General features: G+C 30.1%; 2 protein-coding genes across 9 annotated transcripts in view; one reads left to right on the top strand and one right to left on the bottom strand.

Annotated features, from left to right (window-relative positions):
* brm (ATP-dependent helicase brm) overlaps window positions 1-24228 on the bottom strand; it is a 100044-nt gene that overhangs the window by 71086 nt on the left and 4730 nt on the right. For 7 of the 8 annotated variants that reach the window (XM_076541508.1, XM_076541503.1, XM_076541507.1 and 4 more), the window contains one exon: window positions 1350-1412. The exons of the other annotated variant lie outside the window; for it this stretch is intronic. In XM_076541508.1, the coding sequence (XP_076397623.1) occupies window positions 1350-1412 (63 nt within the window). The remainder of the gene's footprint in view (window positions 1-1349; window positions 1413-24228) is intronic. 8 annotated transcript variants of the gene reach the window in all.
* Window positions 2866-24151, top strand: LOC100881353 (uncharacterized). Its single transcript, XM_003702578.3, has 6 exons — window positions 2866-3094; window positions 11661-11794; window positions 13776-14032; window positions 20307-20412; window positions 21670-21830; window positions 23803-24151. Exons 1-6 carry the CDS (start codon window positions 3029-3031, stop codon window positions 23922-23924), a joined length of 846 nt encoding a protein of 281 aa, XP_003702626.1. The 5' UTR covers window positions 2866-3028; the 3' UTR covers window positions 23925-24151.

Genomic DNA, 24228 nt, shown 5'->3' on the forward strand with positions numbered 1-24228 from the left:
TTAAGAAACCGTCTAATTAATTTATCATAATTGGTCTCCAGATAATTATCCACTATTTCCACTGTCCCATACATGTAGGATGGGAGCAAGAAGATGAGAAACGGATTAAAGTTATAGTAAATATTTTAATAAATTGAAAGGAATACAAAATTTAATATATTGATGATAGTTCACGTTTCTACGGTTCGGCCAAGACTAGACTGTCCTTTCGACGCTGTCGCGTTTTTTTATACTACACATTCACACTCTTTTGTTTCACACTCGTACATCACACACACTCATACCACGCAAAAATTAATTCCCCTTTACCGAATCCCACATACATCATTTCCTAAATTAGATAACCTAAATTAGATACAGTTAAAAATGAATGAAACCGAAATTGAATCGAAAATAAATTCTTTAAATAAATAAAATAATTAAAAATAAAATAAACAAATGGAATTTTCTTAAAAAGGAAAGATAAGATGTTTTTATCATTGTAAATGCACTATGCAACAGATACACTCATTCGAAATTAACATTTATAAAATAGCAATTGGATTTTTTGATTGAAGAAACTTCCCAATATAAATTAACAAAAATAGTGGAGTAATATGAGGCAAGTGATTAATTGAATTTACAAATTCTATCCTTGAGTTTGACCACCATACTATGTTATGAAATATTAAAATGTATTCATAATTATTTATAATAACCGATCGTGTATCGCTTCAGTTTTTAAGAACACCATTAATGTTGTTTCAGAGTTATTTTTAATCTAAGTTACAAATGTAAAAACTTTATTAACAACCTCGATTAGACCTTGATCATTAAATCTATGTACAGTAAAATTGACATAATACATTATATGCTGTAATAATATACTGTAATCTCAAATATATTTGCTTTGATATAGAATAGTGTTGAGAACTTATTAGGGGCCCATAAATAATAGTTTATTTATGGCAGGACCGTCAGCCCATCGTTGGGCCAGGGTTGACTCGGGTCGAGGTTAATGTTGTAAACCATGTGGCAGGCAGAGAAATTAGAAAACTGTGCAAAACATCACAGTTGCCTGTCACATGGTAAAAATATGGAAAGTTCTCAACCCCACTTGAACGCCAAAAACGTCTAACAACTCTGGAAGGGGAACCTTCAAGGGTTTACCTTATTCCTGATTTTCGGGGAAAGCGTCAGAATTTTCTCAACAGCCACAGGGGCTTGCTAGTGTTCTGACCGTCGGACACTTACGGATTCGAACTTGTATTTTCGAAGGGACAGAACCTTAATAAGTCACGCGTCCAAGTTTTAACAGTAAAGCTTTTATATACAGTCCACTTTGCAATTGTGAATATCACTTTTCCTACCTCAATCGTCATACTTATCCGAGCATTCGGGCGCGAACAAATGGGATGAGTGTTACCATATACCTACAAATAATGTTTTAAAATTTTAGAAATAAAATTTTCCCGTCGTAAAAAACAGTAATTTCCAAATTTCAAAATTAGGAGTCAATGCAAAAAAGATTTCAGCAGGAAGGAAAGAAAATTTAATTACAAAATTGAAGCTAATCATCTCAGCCAATATATAAATTCAATAGAACTGGATCCTAACTCATTTTCATTTGATTAAAATGATTTATTTGAAGTATTTAATTAATTGCTACATTAATACATTCAAACCATATCAAGAACTTTGAGAGAGTAGACTGTTAGGAAAACAGTGATTAAATATTTGAATTATAATTAGTAAAATAAAAATTAGAAATTTTATCGAGCGAAAATAATGCTAAAATTTCAGTTTTCGTGAATATTTCAAAATATCATTAAGACAATGAAAGACAGTAGTAATACTCTAACACACTTTTTATATTTTTCATAATTCTAAGGTAATATTTTAATAAATAAATAAAATAGGAAAACAGTGCAATTTGTCATTTTGAAAAAGTCTTACGTATTCCATAAAAGCATTTATTACAGAAAATTATTTGCGATAAAAAATTGTGTAATAGTAACAAAAATATGAGTATTTTGAACAGAGCTTATGATTATAATGTACTGCTATATGTAAGAAACATGTCAATGTAAATTAGTTGAATATTTATTATCTACGAACTTTAGAAAAACTGAAAAATACAAAGTAATACGAATTCGTAATCATTCTTTTACATAAAAAAAATTAGTAATCAAATTGCATTTTGTTAATGTCATTTATTTATTCTAGACGAAAAATTAGTCGAAACTTTTAAACATTCAATGGAATTTCATTGAAGAAACTTTGCAATTCACTATTATTAAACTTTTTAAATTCATTGAACTTCATTCATCAGTTCAAAACCTCTTTTCCAAAATCGGTGAAACTTCTATCAATAGTACACTACAACTTTCACTTAAAGTATAATAAATCTATTTACTAAATGAAAAAAATTATAATAAAGCATTATGTAAATTCATTAACTATCAACAGCATTGTTATAACTAAAATGTAAAGAGAAATGCCTAATATGCGTATTATCAACAGTCAACGTAAATACAACTGATTTTTGAGACAATGTTGATTACCAAATTGTCAATGGCAATAATTTTTAAATAAAGAAAAACGGTATTTTCTAAAGATGAATAATCTTCAAATCTATAATACGTCGGCATAATGTCTCAATTAAACAAGAATGCAAGAAAAATAAAATATAAAGGTATTAAATTGATTTACGTACGTGATACTCGAAAGCTCCCTAATTTTAAACGAACTCACAGTTCCAGTTAAGCTTTAGACACTTAAATCTTATAAAAAGCATCATATCTTGAGCCATGGAGACGACTATTTGTCAAATTAAGCGTGTATCAACCTCGTTATCATTAAATGTAATCAGAGAAAGAGAATCTGCGTGGCGAACTTGTACGGATGGACGGAGATCGATGAATCGAGTCATCCTTGAATCGTTCCTACGACACGCTCTAACTCGATACGAATAAAAAGTAGCCTGTGCTGTTGCTCCCAACAGTACCTGTTTTCACGCCGAGGATCTCGCCATTCACCAGGAAGCCAAATGGCACGCTACGCGGAGGACGTTTACTACGACTTCGCCATTAAACTGACCCACGATGCTGCTCAAGTAAGCCACAGAACCTGATATTCGCATTGATAAGTGATTATCGTGTAAAAAATTAACATTGGTAGGAGAGAGACATCGAGATATTAATGCAATACGTTGTAATCCAATTAAATCAGTTCGAGACGTGATAGACTTTAACACTTTGAATGTCCGTGCATAAGGTAGCCATAGTACTCAAACATAGCCGGGTAAAGTTCAGTGGGAATTCCGTTAAAAAGTACATTTCTGCTTATTTTAAACATTTGAACTAATCAAAATGTGAAAATTAGCTGTTTTAGTTTTTATAATTCAATGTCACACAAAAATATTATACAATAGAACGTCTTTAAATATGTTTAATAATCACTCGAGCAGGCAAGGAAGTACTTTTGTTACAGTTGTAACTGTTATACAATTTTTTAAATGGTAAAGGTGTTTAGATTTGTTAGATAATAAAGAATTTCAATTTATTTTATTTTATTTCACTAGTGATGTGATACTGACCAAGCAATCAAAGTTATCGGTACAGACTTCACGAGGTCGAATTCTTAAACAAATTAGTCTTAGTGAATTTATTGCATTGTTAATATTGCGTAAATATCAAAAATATTATAGTTATCTTAACTGTTTATTTAACCGTTTGATCAGTATGACATTTACCTTATAATTAAGAATGTGATAATTTACTTAACTGAACATATTTCTATTAACTACTTGCAATCTAAAATAAGAAGTGTAAAAATTTTATTTATTACTGGATGAATAATAAATGTAACAAATCTATTATTTGATAAATAATAATATTGTGAAAACATTTCATAAGACTTGTTAAAAATGAAAATAAATCTTAATAAAATTTTCAAGTATTTTAATATGGCAGCTAACCCATTAAACGCGTTGTTCCGTCCAACACAGATTCGTGTTTGCTATAACTTGGTGATAAGCGTGTGACATGGCTTTTGTCACACTCAATTAACAGTATGATGTTATTACATTACTTAATAGTGACAGTAATAGTCGTCAGAATGATTTATGAATTTGAATAGAATTTTATTTTTAATTGTAACGTACGTACGGAGTGTTTCAGTAAAAATAGTAAATATTGGGTTGGCTAACAAGTTTTGTTGCTTTAAATAAGAAATTGGGCTACAAATTTTGCATATCACTATAGATTTATTACACAAGTATTAATTACTTTTTCAAAGAGAATTGATCAAGATCTTCATTTAATCACTAGTGTTATGCTTACTCTTTTGGAATATGCTTCAATATTAATGTACTTTCAACAGAAAGTTTCACAAACAAAATTGTAATTTGCAATTATTTAGTGTAATTATACTGTATATTGTACACTGTCATTGTATACTGCATATGGATTTTTCGAATTTCAAGCATGCTTATCTTTGTAAAAATGATATAGAATGAGTCTTTAAATCTTTTACTGTTAACCATTTATAATATATTTGAAAAATTCCATTTTACTTGGCATTGCTTTTTTAATAAAATACACTAAAAATATATGGTTCAAGGTCATGTATGCATTTGTTATAAAAGAAGAACGTGTTAACAACATACAGTGAATAAACTATGGTTCAATCTACTGACAAAACTAACAGAAAGTTTTGTATAATATAATACTTAATGAAGTAACAGAATACTTTATTTTAAGTAAAATATTTTATACAATGTTCTAAAAGTCACGATTTAAATTCACAAATCATGTAAACTATATTTAGAAAAAGTCAATAAAAGAAAAATTACATTTTTTCAGATTTGACTATATTTTTTATAAAATTTTTGAAAACATTTTATTTCCCTAACTAATATATTATTTGTATCAACTCTGAACGCGAACCTATTTAAGATTACTTAATAAATATACTGAAAAAGGAGGCACACAAATTCAGAACGAAAAGTACTTTTTCACGCATAGTATCGGTTTTTAATTTTTTCAACCCACTTTAAGAAATCTGAAAACAGCAGATTAATAATCACGACAAGACATTTCTACTTTAAGATTATAAATATGGTCACGTGATGAGTTCTATTAAAAAAATATATATATTTTTGAACATTTAGAACTTTTTCAAAATTCATCTTGCGTTTAAAAATTCTGAAAAAAATTCACAAACAAGTACGGCATAGAGCATAATATCTTTCATTTTTTTTTTTTCAAAATGTCCTCCACGGTACAACAAAAAATATAAAATTTAAATTGTAAATTGTATTTCGTCCTGTAAACTACTCTTCAAGTAGAAATAACATTTTGGTACTTGACAAAAATGATTTGCTTTGAACGCTCTATTAACTGATATACTCATTGATTAATTTAGCCGAAAGGCACTTTGGACCTCCCTAACCGGATATACACTTTGACACTATTTCTACCACGATTTTGTGTTTTTTGACACCTTTTCGTTTGAATGCAAACAAATGCCTGATTTGCAAGAGATAGAAGAATATAAGTTGCACCGATTTTTTTTACATACAGACAGATGACAAACGTTCACTTCAATTATTTAAAAAACGTCAACTTTTCGAGGTAGATTAAAATATATCAGACTATGCATAAGAGGCTAAGTAAAATGTGGAACAGTTTTTAACACTATTTTTATAATGATTATGTATATGTATACCTATTTCGACCAAAAGGTGTCTGTTGGCATCTTTTTATTTGAATGCAATTGCCAAAATTGTTAGGTTTTCAAATTATCAGTTAAATGTAGATAATTTGAGGAATACATATATTTATTTATACATTGATGTGTTTTTATTAGAGATTATTCAATCAGGTTGTATATTGTAGCATAATTCAGCAATCTACAAAATATACATAAATATAGCGGTGTACACTAAAGTGCAATATGGCAAGAAATAAGCTAATATCAAAGTTATGTTGCAACTCCTGTATTTATAATTGATATAATGTTTCAAAATGGTGTTGATATTTATATGTAAAATGGCTTCAAATTAGGCACTGTCATGAAATCCTTAAGGAGTCAAAGGGCACCTCATGGTAGAAATAAGTATACCATATGTACATTTTTAGATTTAGAATGAGCAGGAAGAATAATATCGACTGAATCAATTTAATAACTATTGTCTGAGAAGTTAAAAAATTAATTGTGGAGAAATGATTCAACTTTAAAAATAATTCAGAGTTAAAATTTGGAAGGTGTCTATTGACACTTTTTGGTAGAAATAGTGTTAAGTGTCACTCATATTGTATATGTCAAAGTATTAAAAGTTCGACTCTGGAAAAGTACCTGTAATAATGAGATGACTCACAATGAATTTCCGCGAGTCTTGGGAAAACCTATGGCAAGTCAAGCTAAGAAAGCAATCTAACAGGATATCGAACAGGTGAACATAAAAGTCTCGAAAATTAGCGTACTAGTCTCAAAATAATAAACTCGGGCCACTGTCGCGAAAGTATTTCTTGGGTAAAAAAAAGGTCAATATTTTCATAAACTTATTGTCGACATGACTCGGGGTAGAGCTGCTTAAGTTAATTATTTTATTACGATTGACGCTTTAAAACTAAGTTGCGATACGTGATAATTTGGAAGGCCTATCGCTGCGTTTTTAATGGTAAATATACTTAATGAAACATGTATAAGAAGAATTCACTCAAGTTGAATATTTTCTTTTACACTACTGAATATTTGTCTTGTACATTAGCGCTTCTCTAGCCCTAAATTTTCCTGGTAATTTTAGTATACAACATGTTAACAAACAGTTCAAAGAAACTATATTGTATGATAAGATTTAAATAAATTGTAAAGTTGCTTAAATACAAAGAAATATAAAATATAATTCTAAAATAAAGCGCTAAGACGAAATCATAGAAAAGTATCTCATTTCGTCAAGAAATGCTTCATGTAATATGTGGAAACAAACCCTGAAAACTGATTGCAGTGGAAAATTCTGAACAATAACGTCATCAAAAAACCGCTGCTTCCTGATGATTCAATTTATGGCTTCTCATTAGAATCGAGCTGCTACCTTCGCACGGAATGTATTAAAAAGTAATGACCGCTGTAAAATCTAAGAAGACATGACCTTGAAATGATCTACATTATCAGCTATCTAAGAGCCTAATCTCCTTTCTATAATACAATAACTACCTCATAAGCTTCTTACACTAGGTGATCTACAAAATTGTTTTACATTCTAACTCTGTCACCAGTACAGGCACAGAAAAATTAGCACATTCGATTACGAAAATTATTAAGAAGTTTTAAGCAAAACGTATGTTAACCTCTATCGAGATGAAGAATCATGGTATAAGGCGGTTCATGTATTGTTCATTATTTATTTATTTTTATAATTTAGTTTCAATTTAAATGTAAGTGGTTATGAAGCGTCCGTAAATCTAGTAAATCTAGTCCGTATTGATGTATTTTTTGTTATCGTATCGGCATTTTTAAATTATAAGGTGAAGTGGGGTAAGTTCGTAAACGGGGCAAGTGCGTATACAGGCTATTTTTATTACAATATGAGCGAAATTTCTCCATTTAGTACGTTTGCTTCCTTGTTTTGTTTCACTATATCCCCTTTTATATTTCAGCTAAGTACTTGTTTGCAGTATAAAGCACTTGCATAGTGCAGTAAAAAGCATTTTATAGCAGATTTGTTAATAATTCTGCTTTTGCCCCATTGCACATGATATAAAGTTTCAAAGTATTTAACTTCAAGTTACGCTCTTACCCCATTTTCGGGAAAAATGCAGAGTAGTTGACATTTTAAACAATTTCCTATCAAAATCAAAATGTACAAGGAAAATTAAGGTCCTAGTTAATATTAATTAAATAGTAGTAATTGTGCAAAGCGTGCGATATCGACAGCATTAAGTATTTACATGGCAGGCTGAAAATACTTACGTTTAAATACCAACTTTACAAAAACCGGTCTGCACTTACTCCACTTCACCTTAACGCTTAATATAAAATTAATTTTTAATCCCTTTACATAATTTTCACAAAATATATGCATAAATAAATACGTATAAAAAAATATACATAAAATATGGATAAACAATGACAGAAGAGAGTTCTGCCCTAACGACCTTGACCTTGATCTTGATCTTGTTCTCGAGATCAACTCGGTGATCAACTTTTGTTAGTTACTAATTTTAAATCAATTTTTGCGAATTAGAGATTGTCCAATTCTTATTACATCTACACGAGAAAACTGATAGATTACTGAAAAACAAGTAAGTTAGCAGACCGACATGATGTTTGTTTTGCATTCAATTAAATGAAAAATTGCTTAGTTATTAATAGCAAAGAAGACATGCAATAATATGCAACACCACAGTAAATTATATCCCCGCAGCTGTATACACGATCGTGGAAAAGTGAACAACAGGAAAGACGAAATTCATTATAAACCTGGGAAACTGTTATGAATCGCGCACTTATTGCAATTTTTTGCATTTTTGATAAAAACTCTAATGAATGTTTCATAAGTTATGAGATTATATAGTTAATTAATGTTCCATAATTGATAGGCCTAGTTTTCTTTAATAAATCTTAATGTTCCTTTTACTATTTATATTTGTATTTATGCAAAAAACTTGACGTAATGTTGGTAACTTCAAACAGTAAAACATTTGTTAGATTACAAATACATTAATTATAAAATAATACCATAATATAGCTAATGTTATAAAGATAATTCTGTTATACAATAATTTAAACATGATTAAAGATTATTTGTATTTTACATTCAATGATAAAAGTTCGTAAAATATAAAAAAATCACATACTTGTGTACTAAATTCTAAAATTTCTAAATGCTTTACTTTAGTACTGAATACTTTAAAGAGTACTGAATATTTTAAAGACAGAAGACAATATTTCAAAATAAGGTAGGAGAGAGTGGAAACAAAAGTAATGACGTGATAAAAGCTGCACATCTTTCCCCACGCTTTCACAACTGTTTTTTAGACAATTTGTTTTTCATAATTGCATTTGCATAATATTTGTTCTGTTCCGTTAATCGTTAACGAGAAATACCATGAATCGCATGTATTACCATGAGGCCATTTTGATTGGCGGTTAACCCTTATCGGTCGCTAGTTCTTCATACGTGACTCTCTGTAGATTCTAACAGGTTTCCGTGAATATGCGAAAAATCTTCAGTATTATAATAACATTTTTGTTTTAAAGGTGTATTACAAATATATGAGTTTCAAATAATTATTTATAAGTTTTCTGTTGCACATTTCACAGAAATATACTGTTGCTTTTCTTCCTCCATGCAACTTACGATTAGAACATACTAAGCAATCATTATGTTTTCCTTTAGCATTAAGTTGCAAGATATATAGTTTTCTATTTAATCTATCCTCATTGCCTGTTGTTGACGTTCAATAATATATCGCGCAGTTTTATTTTCTCGAAAATTAGGATTTTGACAGGTTCCATCTTTGTCATTTCCCACGTGATGTGCGACCGCAGCGCCAACGTAGTCACGTGGTAGGTGACTTACGACCAATAAGGGTTAAACTAAATTGGAAATTCAGAACCCTCAAATAAACTTCTACGATTTCCACTGTCTTACTAATTTTCTTGTTAATATAACAGTCAAACTATTTAATTTCTTGTTAGTACCATAGTCAAACTATTAATTTTAAACCTATCACTTGTTAAAGCGTACTTAGATAACTTTATAGGTTCCCATAGTTAATTTCAGTAAATCATGTATAATCTGTAGGTTATGACTTGTGTTTAGCTTGGGAACAAAAGCAACATGTTACTATGGAAACAAAAATTTGTAGACACGGTACCAAGGGTGATGTATTATGCATGTCATAATTGTAATTAGGAATACATAAATAAATTGCACATATAGTACTAAAGAAATGCTTGAAACTAGTCTATTTTTCATTATTTAAATGCACAAATATTACTTTTATCGTTACTTAAAATATGATATGTTCATTTAAATGGTTCTCACAAAGAAACAATAAAAATCATATTCTGTGTCAAAAACAAATATTTTTAGTTAATTCTTTTGCAGAATAATTAATGTTACTTTCGTCCTGATGAGTCAGTTACCAAAAGTGTGTCTGTCTGCAATTGTTATCTTTATTACTTTATTCCTTTCGTAAACAGGAGTCCGTAAACAGAATAAGTCAATTTTCTTGTTTGTTATATATAATTGCCGCTGTATTTGATAATAATACTGATGATTGGTATGCATTTCATTATCACAGTAAATTCGTCTGATTGTCGAAAACTGTCGTACAGCTCTATCGGACGACAAATCCTTCGTTCTGATTATTTTTTATTTCCTTCTTTATTTACTTATCAAGGTAAAGCTAAATTTGAGTTAAATACCAACAAACACACTTTCTTATAGTATTATTTTGGTTTCTGTATCTTTAAATGCAGACTTATAAATAGGCTCAATGTGAAAGATATGACTTTCGTCTCAACTGACCCCTACATACATACATGTTCCGTTCTTGATCTAATAAAGATTGTTTCGTAGTTATTTTTATTACAAGTTTAACAAACGTCAAAACTTCAAAAGTCCTTAAGAGGGGATTCTTTATGTAGGAATGATCAAAAAAGTCATTTTTTTATTGTTTAGAAAGTTACTTTGAAATCAATAGAATACGAAAAGCATTGCTGATTATTATAAACTTCAAATTTGTAACAAAACGAAGAAGTTTTTGAAAACATTTTTATTTGATAGGAACTATCTGTTTTTGAAAAAAGAACGATTAAAAATTTACTTTAGTTACACGACACAGCATGCAGCTTTATTCGCTTACCAAATACTTAGAATCACATTCAGAAATATTTTATTAGGTGGTTTACATAAAACATCTTCTGAAAATAAGAAAAAAATACAAAGTTTATAAAGATCATAATAAACTTTCTATAATCGTTTATCGGAAATGTCCGATAATAAGCAAAATTAGCAAAGTGGCTAACATTTCATGAACCATGATACTTTACATAAAAGTGTATATAGCTAAATATGATCCAAATGACCTTTTCTACTATCCCTTGCAAACTTTCCATCGACCTACCTAACACCTTGCACATCAGTCTTTAGTCAAAACATCAAGTAGCCTAAATGCCAAGTTGGGCAAAGTCGGCTTGGCACGGAACGTGTTAAACTGCCACAAATGGGCACACGAGACTTGTGTCGATATTTTTGAATGTTCGGATCACTATATTTATGATCACTGTATATTATACTGAAACTGTACCGAGTTACGGTAGTAGGTTTTGCTATGGACGGTACTAAGTGCTTAATCATCTTTCAAAATCATATACCAAAGTTTATTTAACTGTTATGCTAATGTTGACTATGTTGTTCTTTTATTTAGACTTATAATATTGTTAACTTATAAATAGATTTGAATAAGACGACTAAAATATTATTCTTTCTTATTTATTTAAGGAAATCCGTATTCGTTATTAACTCTTCCTACAGCATATTCTTATTTCACTGATTCAAATATCCCAATTTCTAAATTTTCTTGTACCAAATAGAAAATCACAAATACCATCTAAAATGTTAAAATAAGTAAAAAGTAACCAGCTTACACGATTTTCTATCAAAGATACTCAAAACAGCCATCAACGGTATGAAGAATGTTAACCAGAAGCTAGGGGACTGGGACCTGGTGACCGAATATGATCGGAAAATAGAAGACGTCATCATCGGCAATCTTAAATCCAAATTCCCAAATCACAGGTACATTTTTTTCGAATATTTATTGACGAAACTAATGAACTTCAATCGGTTAGTATGAAAGAATTTTAATCATTAATAACATCGTGCTCTAATTAAAGTGGTCGTCTCCAAAACACATCTTGCGAAAGTGCTTAAAACTCTGTTATGCATAACAATGATATATAAATATTAATTATAGAGATAAAATTTCAAGAAATTTAATAGTATCAAAACAGATACGATTGCATGTAAAGTACATGTTAACAATAAATATACAGAGTATAGAATAAATATTTTCTAGATGTATATTGTTAATTATAAGACTAGATCATTTCTAACTGTTTTAAAAAACTAAAGAATTATAGAAAAATGTTATAATATAAGGCTTCAGAGGAAAATTAAATACATTCCTCATTAACTGCTTGTCTACATTGACTAACTGGTAAAATATTTTTTTTTAGCATGTTTTTCTTACTTTTAGCATAAATAATATTCAAATGATATTCCCCTACATTAAAACTTCATTTTCTACAACTAAAATGTCTAGCTCACGATATTAATTCAATGATTGTATTTATTTATATTTATCTATAACTCTCGTGTAGTAAATTAATAGCTGTACTGCCATATATAGAGCTGTGGAAATGTCAAATTCTTGAAATTGACAATATAAATGAAATTCCTCCTATGCGTCACTTGATTGTCAAAACACTGTCACTGAAGGTGTGAATTTGTTTAAGACACAAACACATTATTACAATTTTAAAAAAGCTTTTCATTTATGAAGGTAGCTCTTCAAGTATTACGCTCCTACATTTATAAAACTTTGTCGCCTTATATCTAATTAAACATTCATATACTTCATTCTGGAAGCAGATGGCTAGCTGCTTAACTCTACGGTGTTAGGAGGGCTAACACTATTTCTACCAAGAGGCGTCAAAAGATACCTTTCAAATATTAACTTTAATTTATTCTCTAACTGAAATCATTTCTCCACAATTAATTTTTTAACTTCTCAGACAATAATGATTAAATTAATTCAGCAAAAGTATTTTTCCTGCTCATTCTAAATCTAAAAATGTGCATATGGTATACTCATTCTACCATGAGGTGCCTTTTGACACCTTAAGGATTTCATGACACTGTCCAATTTTAAGCCATTTTACATATAAATATCAACACCATTTTGCAACATCATATCAATTATAATCAAATTAAAAAATCCCAATTTCAGTTGTAACGGAAAATACAGAAGTTGCAGCATAATTTTGATATTAGCTTATTTCCCGCCATATTGCACTTTAGTGTATACCGCTATATTTATGCATATTTTGTAGATTAATGAATTAAGCTATTGCATTCAAACGAAAAGATGTCAACAGACACCTTTTGGTCGAAATAGGTATACACAAAATCGTTATAAAAATAGTGTTAAAAACTGTTCCACCTTTTACTTAGCCTCTTATGCCTAGTCAGATATATTTTAATCTACTAAATAATTGAAGTGGACGTTTTTTCCGCTTGTCTATATGTAAAAAAAATCGGTGCAACTTATATTCATCTATCTCTTCCAAATGGTAAATAATTTGAAGATCATGAAAGAACATAAATATTATTTATTTAAAAAAAAAAATGAGTTCTATTAAATCACAGTGTACACAAAAATGGTTATTTTGTACAGGTTTCACAAAACGTTGCAACTTATTTTTAAATGTAATAGGTATTTGAACCGTAAATCTTTTTGATAGTCAAGCGTTTGATTATGCCTCCCACGGTGTGTAAATGTCAATGTGTTCTACTTCAAAATTTTGAAGAATAACAATCTTTAATAATTAATACCTTTTAAACAATTAGCCGTCTTCAACATGGAATACAGGAATATTCAATTAGATATTCTCAATAAGGTGGTAAAGTTTCATAAATGAGTGAGCGTAATAAGTACTTGATAAGTTCATATTAATTTGCAAATAAAAACAGAGAAACATCAGACATTTAATATCAGATTCATAGGCGAGGAATCAACTGGGAAAGAACTTCCGGAATTAACCGACGACCCTACATGGATTATAGACCCCATCGATGGCACCACCAACTTCGTTCACGGTTTCCCACACACCTGTGTTGTAATTGGTCTGGCAATTAAGAAGGAAATGGTGATTGGTATCGTTTATAATCCTGTTCTCGAGCAGCTATTTACTGCGAGAAGAGGACGCGGAGCGTTCTTGAACGATAAACCCATAAAAGTTTCCAAGGTTCAAGGTAAACCAAGTTTTAATCTACATCGTCAATTGATAATATTAAAATCTGCAATCTTTAACACGTTGAGTGCTACGCCGGTCCCTAGGGACCGGCAGTGGACTTTCCGTTCAGCCGGCGCCGGTCCCTGGGGACCGGCAATCGATTTTTCGTTTAAGGGGCGTGGATTCTAGGGACTGACTGCGGAATTCTCGTTTGATCGACATCGGTGCATAAGACCGCCATTGTCAAGGGTTAAATTATAAATGACAATAAAAAATTTAAGTTAAAATTTAATGAAGTTTATTTTGGCCATTCTGGCATTATCCGCCCCAGTACCTTATGTTTATAAATTGTATACATGGGCATTGAACGCCCCATTCTCACAGCCAAAACCTCAAACTAAGCAGTGAAACAAAGTAATCTTCTGGTTATACTTTTCGGTCCAGTGAAGTGTTGATCCTCCGCGTCACGCGGCGTAGTAAGGCGGCAGTGCTCGGCGTCAATTGCTCACGCGCTTAGGCGATACCGAGCCGAGCGCTGCCGGCTGAGCGGAAAGTCTAGCGAAATCGGCGCCGCACTCAACGTGTTAATTAACAAATTAAAGTCCTAAGATCTTTCCGAAGTTCCAAAATTTTTAAATCTCAATATTTCTAAATTGTACAATTTGTAAATCCTACAGTTTAAAATTTCAAATTTCTATAATCATGAAATTCTACAATTCCAAAATCGCAAGATTCCAAATTCCTATAGTCTTAAAACTTGGAAGTGCTAAAATATTATAAACGAATGATAAAACATAAATTAATACACAGTATGTCGGAAAGGTAACGGAACTTTTTAAATAAAAACAGAAGAATTAATTTTGCTAAAATTAATTTTTGTATTCAAAACATATCCTTTCCGCGTCAATACGCTGCTGGGCACGTTCAACCAATATTAGCATAAATCTTCTATGTCGTTTTGCAAAATCGCCTCAATGACCCAAGTTACGACTACTTGGACTTGTGTAACACTGTCATAAAACCTTCCTCTCATGACCAATTTGAGTTTTGGGGAAAGAAAATAATCACATAAAGATAAGTCAAGCGAATATGGAGGATGTTGAATCGCACAGACCTGTTTTATTTTTCTAAAAATTCACGAAAAGTGAGAATCCTGTGAGATGATGCATTATCATGCAACAAAAACTTCCGGCGTTTGATTTTAGGAACGCACTCGGACGATTCTTTTCCACAAGCGTTCCATAACATCCATTGACATTTTAACACCGTGGAACGAATTCCCGAAGTATACCTTTAAAATCGTAAAAGCAAAGCCTTCTCTCGGAACTTTTGGAATCCCAATTTTTTCGATTTCGAAGAACCTAAGGACTTTCACGTAACACTTTGGCGCTTTGTTTGAGGATTGAAACATCATGTCTCATCATGAGCTACAATCGATTCTAAGAATATGCAGTTTCGCCTGGTTGTTTTGATAAGGTGTCTGCAATATTCAACGCGAGTAAATTATTGCTCATTATTTAAGGCGTGAGGAACAAACCGAGCACAGACTTTCCGTTTCTTCAAATCCCATTTCGTGAATCCTGGACATTACATTTGGACAAATTTAATACTAAAACTACCAACCAGTCAAAATAACTGGTTTCAAATTTCTCATTTTATATTACAAAATTTTATGGAAATGTCTGTCATATTTTGTTGAGGTAAAAACTAGTTCTATATGTTACTTGATGCTTAAGTACTTATTTATTTCCCTTTTCATTTTATTTTTCATTGTTCGATATACGAGCATTTAATGTCGGTAGTTCTAGTGTTAATTTGTTCGCCATCTCACAGTTGAAATTGCATCGCAGGCAATTATTTTACGCACTTTTTCCATCAACTAACCGTGATTTCTTTTTTTTTTTTTGGCTTTGGGTTGTCTTTCAAAGCATCAAGGATTCACTTATACCACTCGAACGTGTAATAAACAACCATCGCCATAATTTTTTTTCATCGATTCAAATGTTTCTGTAAAAGTTTTACTGAGCTTGAAACAAAATTTAATATTTGCTCCATCATATTGTGACAAGGTGAAAAAAGATACTGTCGCTTTAAATTAGAAGTTCACAACTTGTTAATCGATTCCAATAATGATTGTTTTGTTTCGTAGTAACATATAGTTTTTCAGATAAAATATTGTTTCAATAGATGGCGCTAGTTTTCGTTAAATTTAAAATGTTCCATTACTTTTCCGGCATGTTGCGTATACACGTCTTTTTATCTTAATAAAAATCAACGTAGACTTTAAAAACCCAATAATTTTGTAACTTAAAATGAGAAACTAGTAGAATGGTCATTTAATTGCTGTGGTAATTTTAGTGTCAAGGACGTATAAACCTACGTCATAAAAGTATAGTTTATCATACAAGGTGATTTCTTTAACGTAACAACTTCAATTAACAGAACAATAATATGTATTCTACATACATAAGAAAAAGTTTTATTAAAATCGACTGTAATGCTACTTTGTGTATTTTAAAAAGTGCGATGTTCGATTTCTATTAGGATATTTAATTTCATATGTATATGTTAGCTTAAATGATTATTACACTTTTCACCGTTACTGAACATAATAATAAAAGTGGCACACTATATCTGTCACAGTAACTTCGGTATCATTTTTATTATTACTGAGTTTAGAAAACTGAGCTGACGATGAGGTACAAATCTCAAGCAATATACGAGGTGTGACACAAAAGTAACGAGACTAGGTCTGTAGCTTGAAAAAACAATGGAATTGGCAGCAATTATTTTTGTGGCATCATCCCACATGCCTCCTCTATCCATGTTACCAATTTCGATTGAATCGGTCATACCATTTGGAAGTATTGCGTTATTTAGTGAACACGTGCAACTGCATTTTGCCGGAAAAATGTCTAACGTAAAAACCGAACAGCGAATAAACATCAAGTTTCTTGTAAAATTTGTTGAACTCTTTTGTAACATGTGATGAGACATGGATTTTTACCTATGACCCAGAAAGTAAGCGCCAGTCGATGCAGTGGAAGTCTCCAGGATCCCCAAAACCCAAAAAAACACGCATGTCGAAATCAAAATTCGACATTAATGAAATTGTAATGATTGAGTGGTTTCCCAGTAGTCAGATTGTTAACTAACACTATTACATTGAAATACTAAAAAGACTTCGTGAAGAAATTAGGAAAAAAAGGCCACAGTTGTGAAGCGATGAATCGCTGTTGCACCAGGACAATGCACCCGCTCACACGGCACTGTCTGCCAAGCAGTTTCTGACTAGTAAAAATATTACTGTGATGGGGCATCCTCCTTATTCACCTGATTTGGCTCCATGCGACTTTTTTTTATTTCCTAAAGTTAAATTTTGCTTAATGGGAACCCACTTCACCTCAGTTGAAAATGATCAAGCAGAAACGGAGAATCTCCCGAAACGACTTCCAAAAACCTCGTTCCAGAACTGTTACCAGCAATGGCAGCACCGAATGCAAAAGTGTATGAATGCTGAAGGGGACTACTTTGAAGGTGATAATGTCACGGAGAACTGATTCTGAAGATATAATGATTTATCGGACTAGTCTCGTTACTTTTGTGTCACACCTCGTATAACCAGTTAACTGTGACAATCTTTTTGCAAAACGCGCACCAGTGTGTGTCGCGATAATCAAGCGATGACGAGTTAGCTTTCAAGAATTTATGAATCCATCTCAAATCATTTACACTTTTTATTTGTTTATTTCATTTTGTGTTGACCTCTAAACATTTTAAACATATTACAATTTACGAATATAATTTAGTTTTCGCCAAAATTACAATTTAAATATCAAATTTGTAACAACATTTGACGCATGACGGATATAGTCGTCATGACACAAAATTCTGCCACATCTCCATGACAGATATAGTCGTTAAACACACTTAACTTGTTAAAATCTAACAAAATCTGTATTTAGAAATATGACCTGCTATTATTGACAAAACTCGGTTACAGTCACGTTTATTAAATCTCTTTTCTAATATAAAATTATAAAATTGAAAATATTTCAGTAATAATTTTTAGTCTCTTGTTTTACTTTCTTATACGTTTTTACGTAAAATTTCATACGTTGTCCAAATTTAAAAAGTGGAAATTTAAAACCATCGTATCGTAAAGAGATTATCTTCATATCTTGGTAAGATTACCTTCCTATATTAATAAAGAATACAAATACAACAATTACTTATGCTTTTGCAAATCATGCAAGTTTTGTTCAACAATTTCTTCCTGTTATAAACAATTTATGAGTTATTTAAAGTCGTTATGTTATGAAACTTACTCTGTATTTATAAGCACTTGATTCTCTGTGTTCTATAAAATCGCACAACTTTAAGACAACAATTATATTAACAATGTCAATAAGATCTTACTTCATTTCCTTCATTAGTTATAATTAGCACAAGTCACATAGTAACTTGTCTATTTTATCTTATAAATATAATTAGACTTCTCAAAACAAAATTTGTGAATTTTTTAAATAATATTTAAACAGTATTTATTTACAACATAATTAGTATTTTATCTGCACGATATTGAAGATATCGACTGATCTTGTATCTGGAAAATTTGACTTGTTTTTCTTTCATGCCTGTTATTTCTGAAAATATTACACTCAATACTTTTCTTGTTGGTATCAATCATTCCTTCTTCTGTTGACAGCTTTTTATAGGATGTTCTATTCACACAATACTGTTTTGTTCACTATCAGTACCGGAATGAAAACAAATTCTGTCATAACGTTTTTCAACGAGACACTTTATGAACGAACAACTTAGTACATTTGAGAAAAAAATGAATTCAGTTTAAAACTATTATGAATTCTTGCATTTTAATATCATACTGAAATTTTTATTGTAAAAAAATATTTTGAATATCATGTAAAATTGAAAGTAAAAACAGTTTATTTTGTATTTTAAATTCTTATAACAAAAATATCTGATTTGTCGAAATCATATTTCACATTACAAACATTGTCTTATTTAAACGAGAAAAGTAATTGTTCAAAAGTATATTTCAAATATTTTAATCAACCGTTACATATTTGATATTCGAAAAAATATTTCAAACAAAAAACCGTATTATCAGAGAGATAGTTATTACAAGTCTCATATTTGAGAATATCTGAGAAATTTTAAGCTGTACTTAACTTTTTTTGTAAACAGAAGTCTAAGAGTTTGGAATATTTCACAAATCGGTTGTTTGCGTAAGAAGGTACTCAAATACGATATGAAAAAGTCAACAATTCGGAAGATTCTTCAAACTGCGAATGTAAAATAACTCACGTACTATTAATTCTATTAACATTCTAACTTAATATCTTTTTACGTAAGATTTGTGCGTATAATATTATTTACTTAATAATACTAATTCGTGTTCACTTAGAAAGATTCTCGTTAAACTAAAAATGCAAACATTTTTGTCAAGTTTAGACAAATATTAATGATGGAGTAATTCATCGGTAAAGTATTAACAACATGCAATATAATAATCATTCAAACAATATACTAATCATGCAAAGATAATAAAACAGAATCTGTGATTCTGAACTAAAATGATAAATTTATCAAGGCTTGTTTCTGTCGCGTGATAACAAATGTTTCTACGTGCTGTCTTCTAAAATGATATACTATCTTAAAAATCGAGATTTGCAGAAGACCTCATTCACGATTATTGACTTTACTTTGAGTGATTTGTAGAATTTACTGAAGCACAATGTCACTCATAATTCAACGTGGTACATACTATGTACAGATAATAAAATGCACACAATAAAGATCATTTAGTGAGTTTTAAACGATAACGAATGAAGTATTTCAGATTTAAATTGGTGTTTCTAATTTTAACTTATGTAAGTGTTGCGCATTTTTTAATTTGTATCAATACAGAATGTGAAACATGTCCTACAACAAGTATACTATACTACACTGACTCACAAAAATAAAATTATAATATAAAATTATTTTAAAAGTATTTGTTAATAAAATTATTTCTTTTATTCAAATTTTTAAACGAGAAACTTCTCTATATCGAAATAATAATATTTAGAAAATAAAAATGGAAAGTTAGTCAATTAGAAGTTGAGGCTATTAGCTACCTCTCCACTCTATAGCTAAGGTCTACCCCAGTATACATACAATATCTCGTCATCAAATCATCAGGATATAAAGTTTTGAATCATCAAGTTTTAAATCGTAAACCATAAATTATAAAACAAAAACTTTATGGAAACTTGGTATCTTTACAGAATTGTCAAAAGCTTTAGTGTGTATGGAAAGTGGTTTCATAAAAGTCGATGAACTCAGGGAAAAAACACTTGAAAGATTACGGCGAATTATTCAAAAAGCACAGGGGTAAGTACTATCCAGAAAATTGAATCTTTGATTATTCATGTCAAAGATATATTCATAATTAAATGAAGGAAATTTAAAACCATTTATGTAGGGTGTTAAGAAACATCATTTTTTCTATCGCTCGATAAAAAATGAAAATTTGCAAAAAAAGGTCTAATACTAAAATATATAAAAATATCACTATATCTCATAATGAACATCAAATGAAATTAAAGGAACGTAATGCTCTTTTAACACTCTGTATAATTATTACCTAATTTTGTTAAACTTGTATGTAGCTAAATTATTTAAAAAAAAAAAAAAAAAAAAAAAATTTCTACTGTTTTTTATTATGCAACATTTTTATTTTACTCTAGGATCATACTTTAGACTTTGTTATTACAAAACATATGTAGGATAACATCTATTAAATTAAGCAATAATTCATCTATGGACGTAAAAATTATATCAAAAATATTACTTTCCGTGTTAAAATTCTATTGAAATATATTTATATTTTTCATGAAATATAAATTGCAATTTGCAGAAATAAATATATACTTCTTTCGATTTAACTGCAATTAAAAAGAATAAACATGATTCTGAAAATTCATTCAATAAAAAATTAATATTACAGAGATAAAAATCTTCTCTGTAAAATTATTTACAGAAAATATGATATTTACTTTGTTTATACATGTAAGATGTACACAGAAGTTTTCATCATTTTTAATGATACTTTGCTTATTAATATTTTATGGGCCGTAAAATACTTTTATTTCAAACAATTTGCCTCTCGATACATTTCTTCTCAATCTTTTGGAATTTGAAACTAAACTTAAATTGCGCCTCAAAATTAAAATTTCAGATTGTCGTCTTGAATCGTATAAATCTGACTGCAAATATATATTAATAATGACAAAAAATCCCTAAATATTAATTTCAGAAAATGAACTATTACAATCCAGCCAAAGTACAAAAACAAAATAATAAAAAAAAGTACAAACTAAAAAAAGTTATGAAATTAAGAGGAGCAAAATATCCAAAAATAAAACACAAACAATCCACGTGTAAAAAGAACAAACATTTCCAAGTAAACTAACATAGAACATTTGATATTTAAATCAAAACAAAGGTTGGATTTCTGAACATTTTTCTGAAAAATCTAAATCAAGCTTTGGATAAACACATTTAAGTGTAGAAAAAGAAGAGCTGTTAACATTGCTGCATTTGTATCTGTAATTGTATAATTTTCCTATCTTGATTTATCCTCTATAGAATCCGTACGCTCGGTGTAGCAGCGTTATCACTGTGTTATGTTGCAATGGGAATCGTAGAGGCTTATTACATCGAGGGGCCCGGAATCTCAACCTGGGACATCGCAGCAGCGTCATTAATCATCTCCGAAGCAGGTGGTGTTGTAGTTGATCGCGTAACAGGTAACTTTGCATAACTTCAATCGATTCGTACACGAAATGTCCTTGTTGATAATAATTTTAGAGACACGATTGCGTTCAAATATAATTTATAGTTGAGAGTACACTGTCAGCATACTAAGAATTCAAGTACTAGTAGTTAATATTAAGAATTGAAATATCTTCAATTTTATTGAAAACAAACATATAACATAGTGTTTAAGATAATTTTAAAATGTTGGAAGAGTGGAGTTCGCACTTAAGGAATAATATTTTGGCGACAAATGCCTATAGCTATTATATATTTGACAATTTAAGAATTCAGCAATTTGAAAATTTGTAAATTTGAGTGTTTATGAACATAGATATTAAGGAATTTAAGAATACAGAAATTTGGGTATTTAGAGATTTAGATTTTAGATCCAAATTCCTACGTCCATCAATTTTCAAATTTCTGAATTTTTTAATTCTCAAATTTCCTAATTATTATTTTAAAATTTCCAAATTCCAAATTTCTCAAATTTATATATTTTAGAATTTTAAGTTTCTAAATCTGAATCTTTAAGAATTGTAAAATTTTAGAATTCAAAAATTTCTAAATCTGAAAACTCGCAAATATAAAATTTTGTCAACGAAAAATTAATAAATAAAATCTCTCTTAAGCCGCTAATTTTTTAAATGAAACTATACAATGTTTCCCAGCGTATACAGGGTGCGGCGCCAAAATCCGGACAAAATTTAATTTAATTTTCTCGCCGTCATATACTTATTGCAAAGTTCGCGATTGGCAACCAAATAACATTAAATATGTATTAAAAAGTCTAACCCTCATAATAGTCGCAATGTCCAAACCAAGCGCAGAATATAACCGAAAAGCCGCGGTTATCGAAAGCATTCGCGCAGGCCGCACAGCAACAGGAATTATTCGTTACGTCGGGTACCCGAAATCGACTGTATACGATGTCATGAAGAAATATGTGTCGGAAAAATTAAACGAAGGTTTTGCGACACCATCCAGGAAGACTGACTCAAAGGAGCGTACCGTCAGAACACCCGACATCGTTCAATGTGCTCAAGAATTCTGACCTCCTAATAGCCCGGTTTAAATCCTTTAGATTATTATGTATGGAACGTTGTTGAAAGGGTTACCAACAAATCCATGCATCCATACATAGAATCATTGAAAGCCGTTATCAAGGCAATATTCGCCGATATGGACCGTGAGGCACTAAAACGGGCCTACAAACGCTTCAGAGCAAGATTGGAAGCAATCATTCAAGCAGAGGAAGGATATATTGAATAAAAGGGTTCTTTATTATTAAGCCTTATTAACAATGTAGTAAAAAAAAAGTTGTAAATATTTCCGTTTTCACAAAAAAAAATTATGTTTGAAAGTAATCTTTCATTTGTCCGGATTTTGGCGCCGCACCCTGTATATCTAAATTAATATCAGACATTTGAACAATTTTTTTCGAATGTAGTCTGCAATTCATATTCGAAGTTTTTCAAATTATTCAAACAGTTCAACTACTTGAAATTTTATAACCTTTATACTCGCAAAATTGTTCAACTCTTCAATACAGTAAAAATTGTTTCTAATGTTATGAAAAACACTATTGATTCTAAAAATTAAAAAATTAATATATAGTATTTAAATCAAATGAATTTTTTAAACAAATGTTTAAAACTAAGTAATCTTTCAAGTAAAGTTTAAATTTCTGAACCTGAAATTCCCAGTAACGAATTCATACTCTTTCACTACTCTAATTCCATACTCATGATTCAAACAATGTTACGCAAACAGACACGACTATATACAATGATCAATTAATGCTTTTATTATCATGATAAATTCATCAAAAATTTGACTAAACTATTATTTTCTTTTATAAATTGAATATGGTACCTATATTTTATTTATTATTGTATCTTTTAATCCTTCAAAGCGTCTGAATGAAAAAATTAGATGTTTACATTGTGAATGTGTGAATTACAGGAGAGAAGATTGATATCATGAAACCGAGAGCAATTGGAGCATGCAACGAAAAAATCGCAAAAGAGATCGTCAAACTTATTCACGAGGCCGATCAAAGTGTGGAACGAAGAAATGAACAATAACAAAATCGAATTTTAATTCCTATTAGTAGTACAGGTTTATCGTTGTTATATCCTGCATATTAAATGTACCGTAAACTTCGCACTAACTTTCAAATTGAGAATTAAATGTTCTTGATTGAAAAGAAAAATACTCTCATTTATAAAAACGAATTATAATAACAACAACCGTAATTATGAATGGAAATTATGAAATAAATATTCATGTTTCAAATTTCAATAAAGAGAGAAATCCACCAAATTTACACTTTATTTTTCCATTCCTCAACAAAAAGAGGTTTCCCAAATATCCGGGAGAAAATTTCCG

This window comes from Megachile rotundata, chromosome 16, assembly GCF_050947335.1.
Source record: "Megachile rotundata isolate GNS110a chromosome 16, iyMegRotu1, whole genome shotgun sequence".
NCBI classification, from domain to species: Eukaryota; Metazoa; Arthropoda; class Insecta; order Hymenoptera; family Megachilidae; genus Megachile; species Megachile rotundata.

Excerpts from the sequence above, each read along its gene's own strand:
- LOC100881353 (XM_003702578.3), top strand. The coding sequence starts at position 3,029 with ATGGCACGCTACGCGGAGGACGTTTACTACGACTTCGCCATTAAACTG. Across the intron at positions 11,795-13,775 it reads TCCAAATTCCCAAATCACAG|ATTCATAGGCGAGGAATCAA; the intron begins GTACATTTTTTT and ends ATTTAATATCAG. Across the intron at positions 21,831-23,802 it reads TGTAGTTGATCGCGTAACAG|GAGAGAAGATTGATATCATG; the intron begins GTAACTTTGCAT and ends TGTGAATTACAG.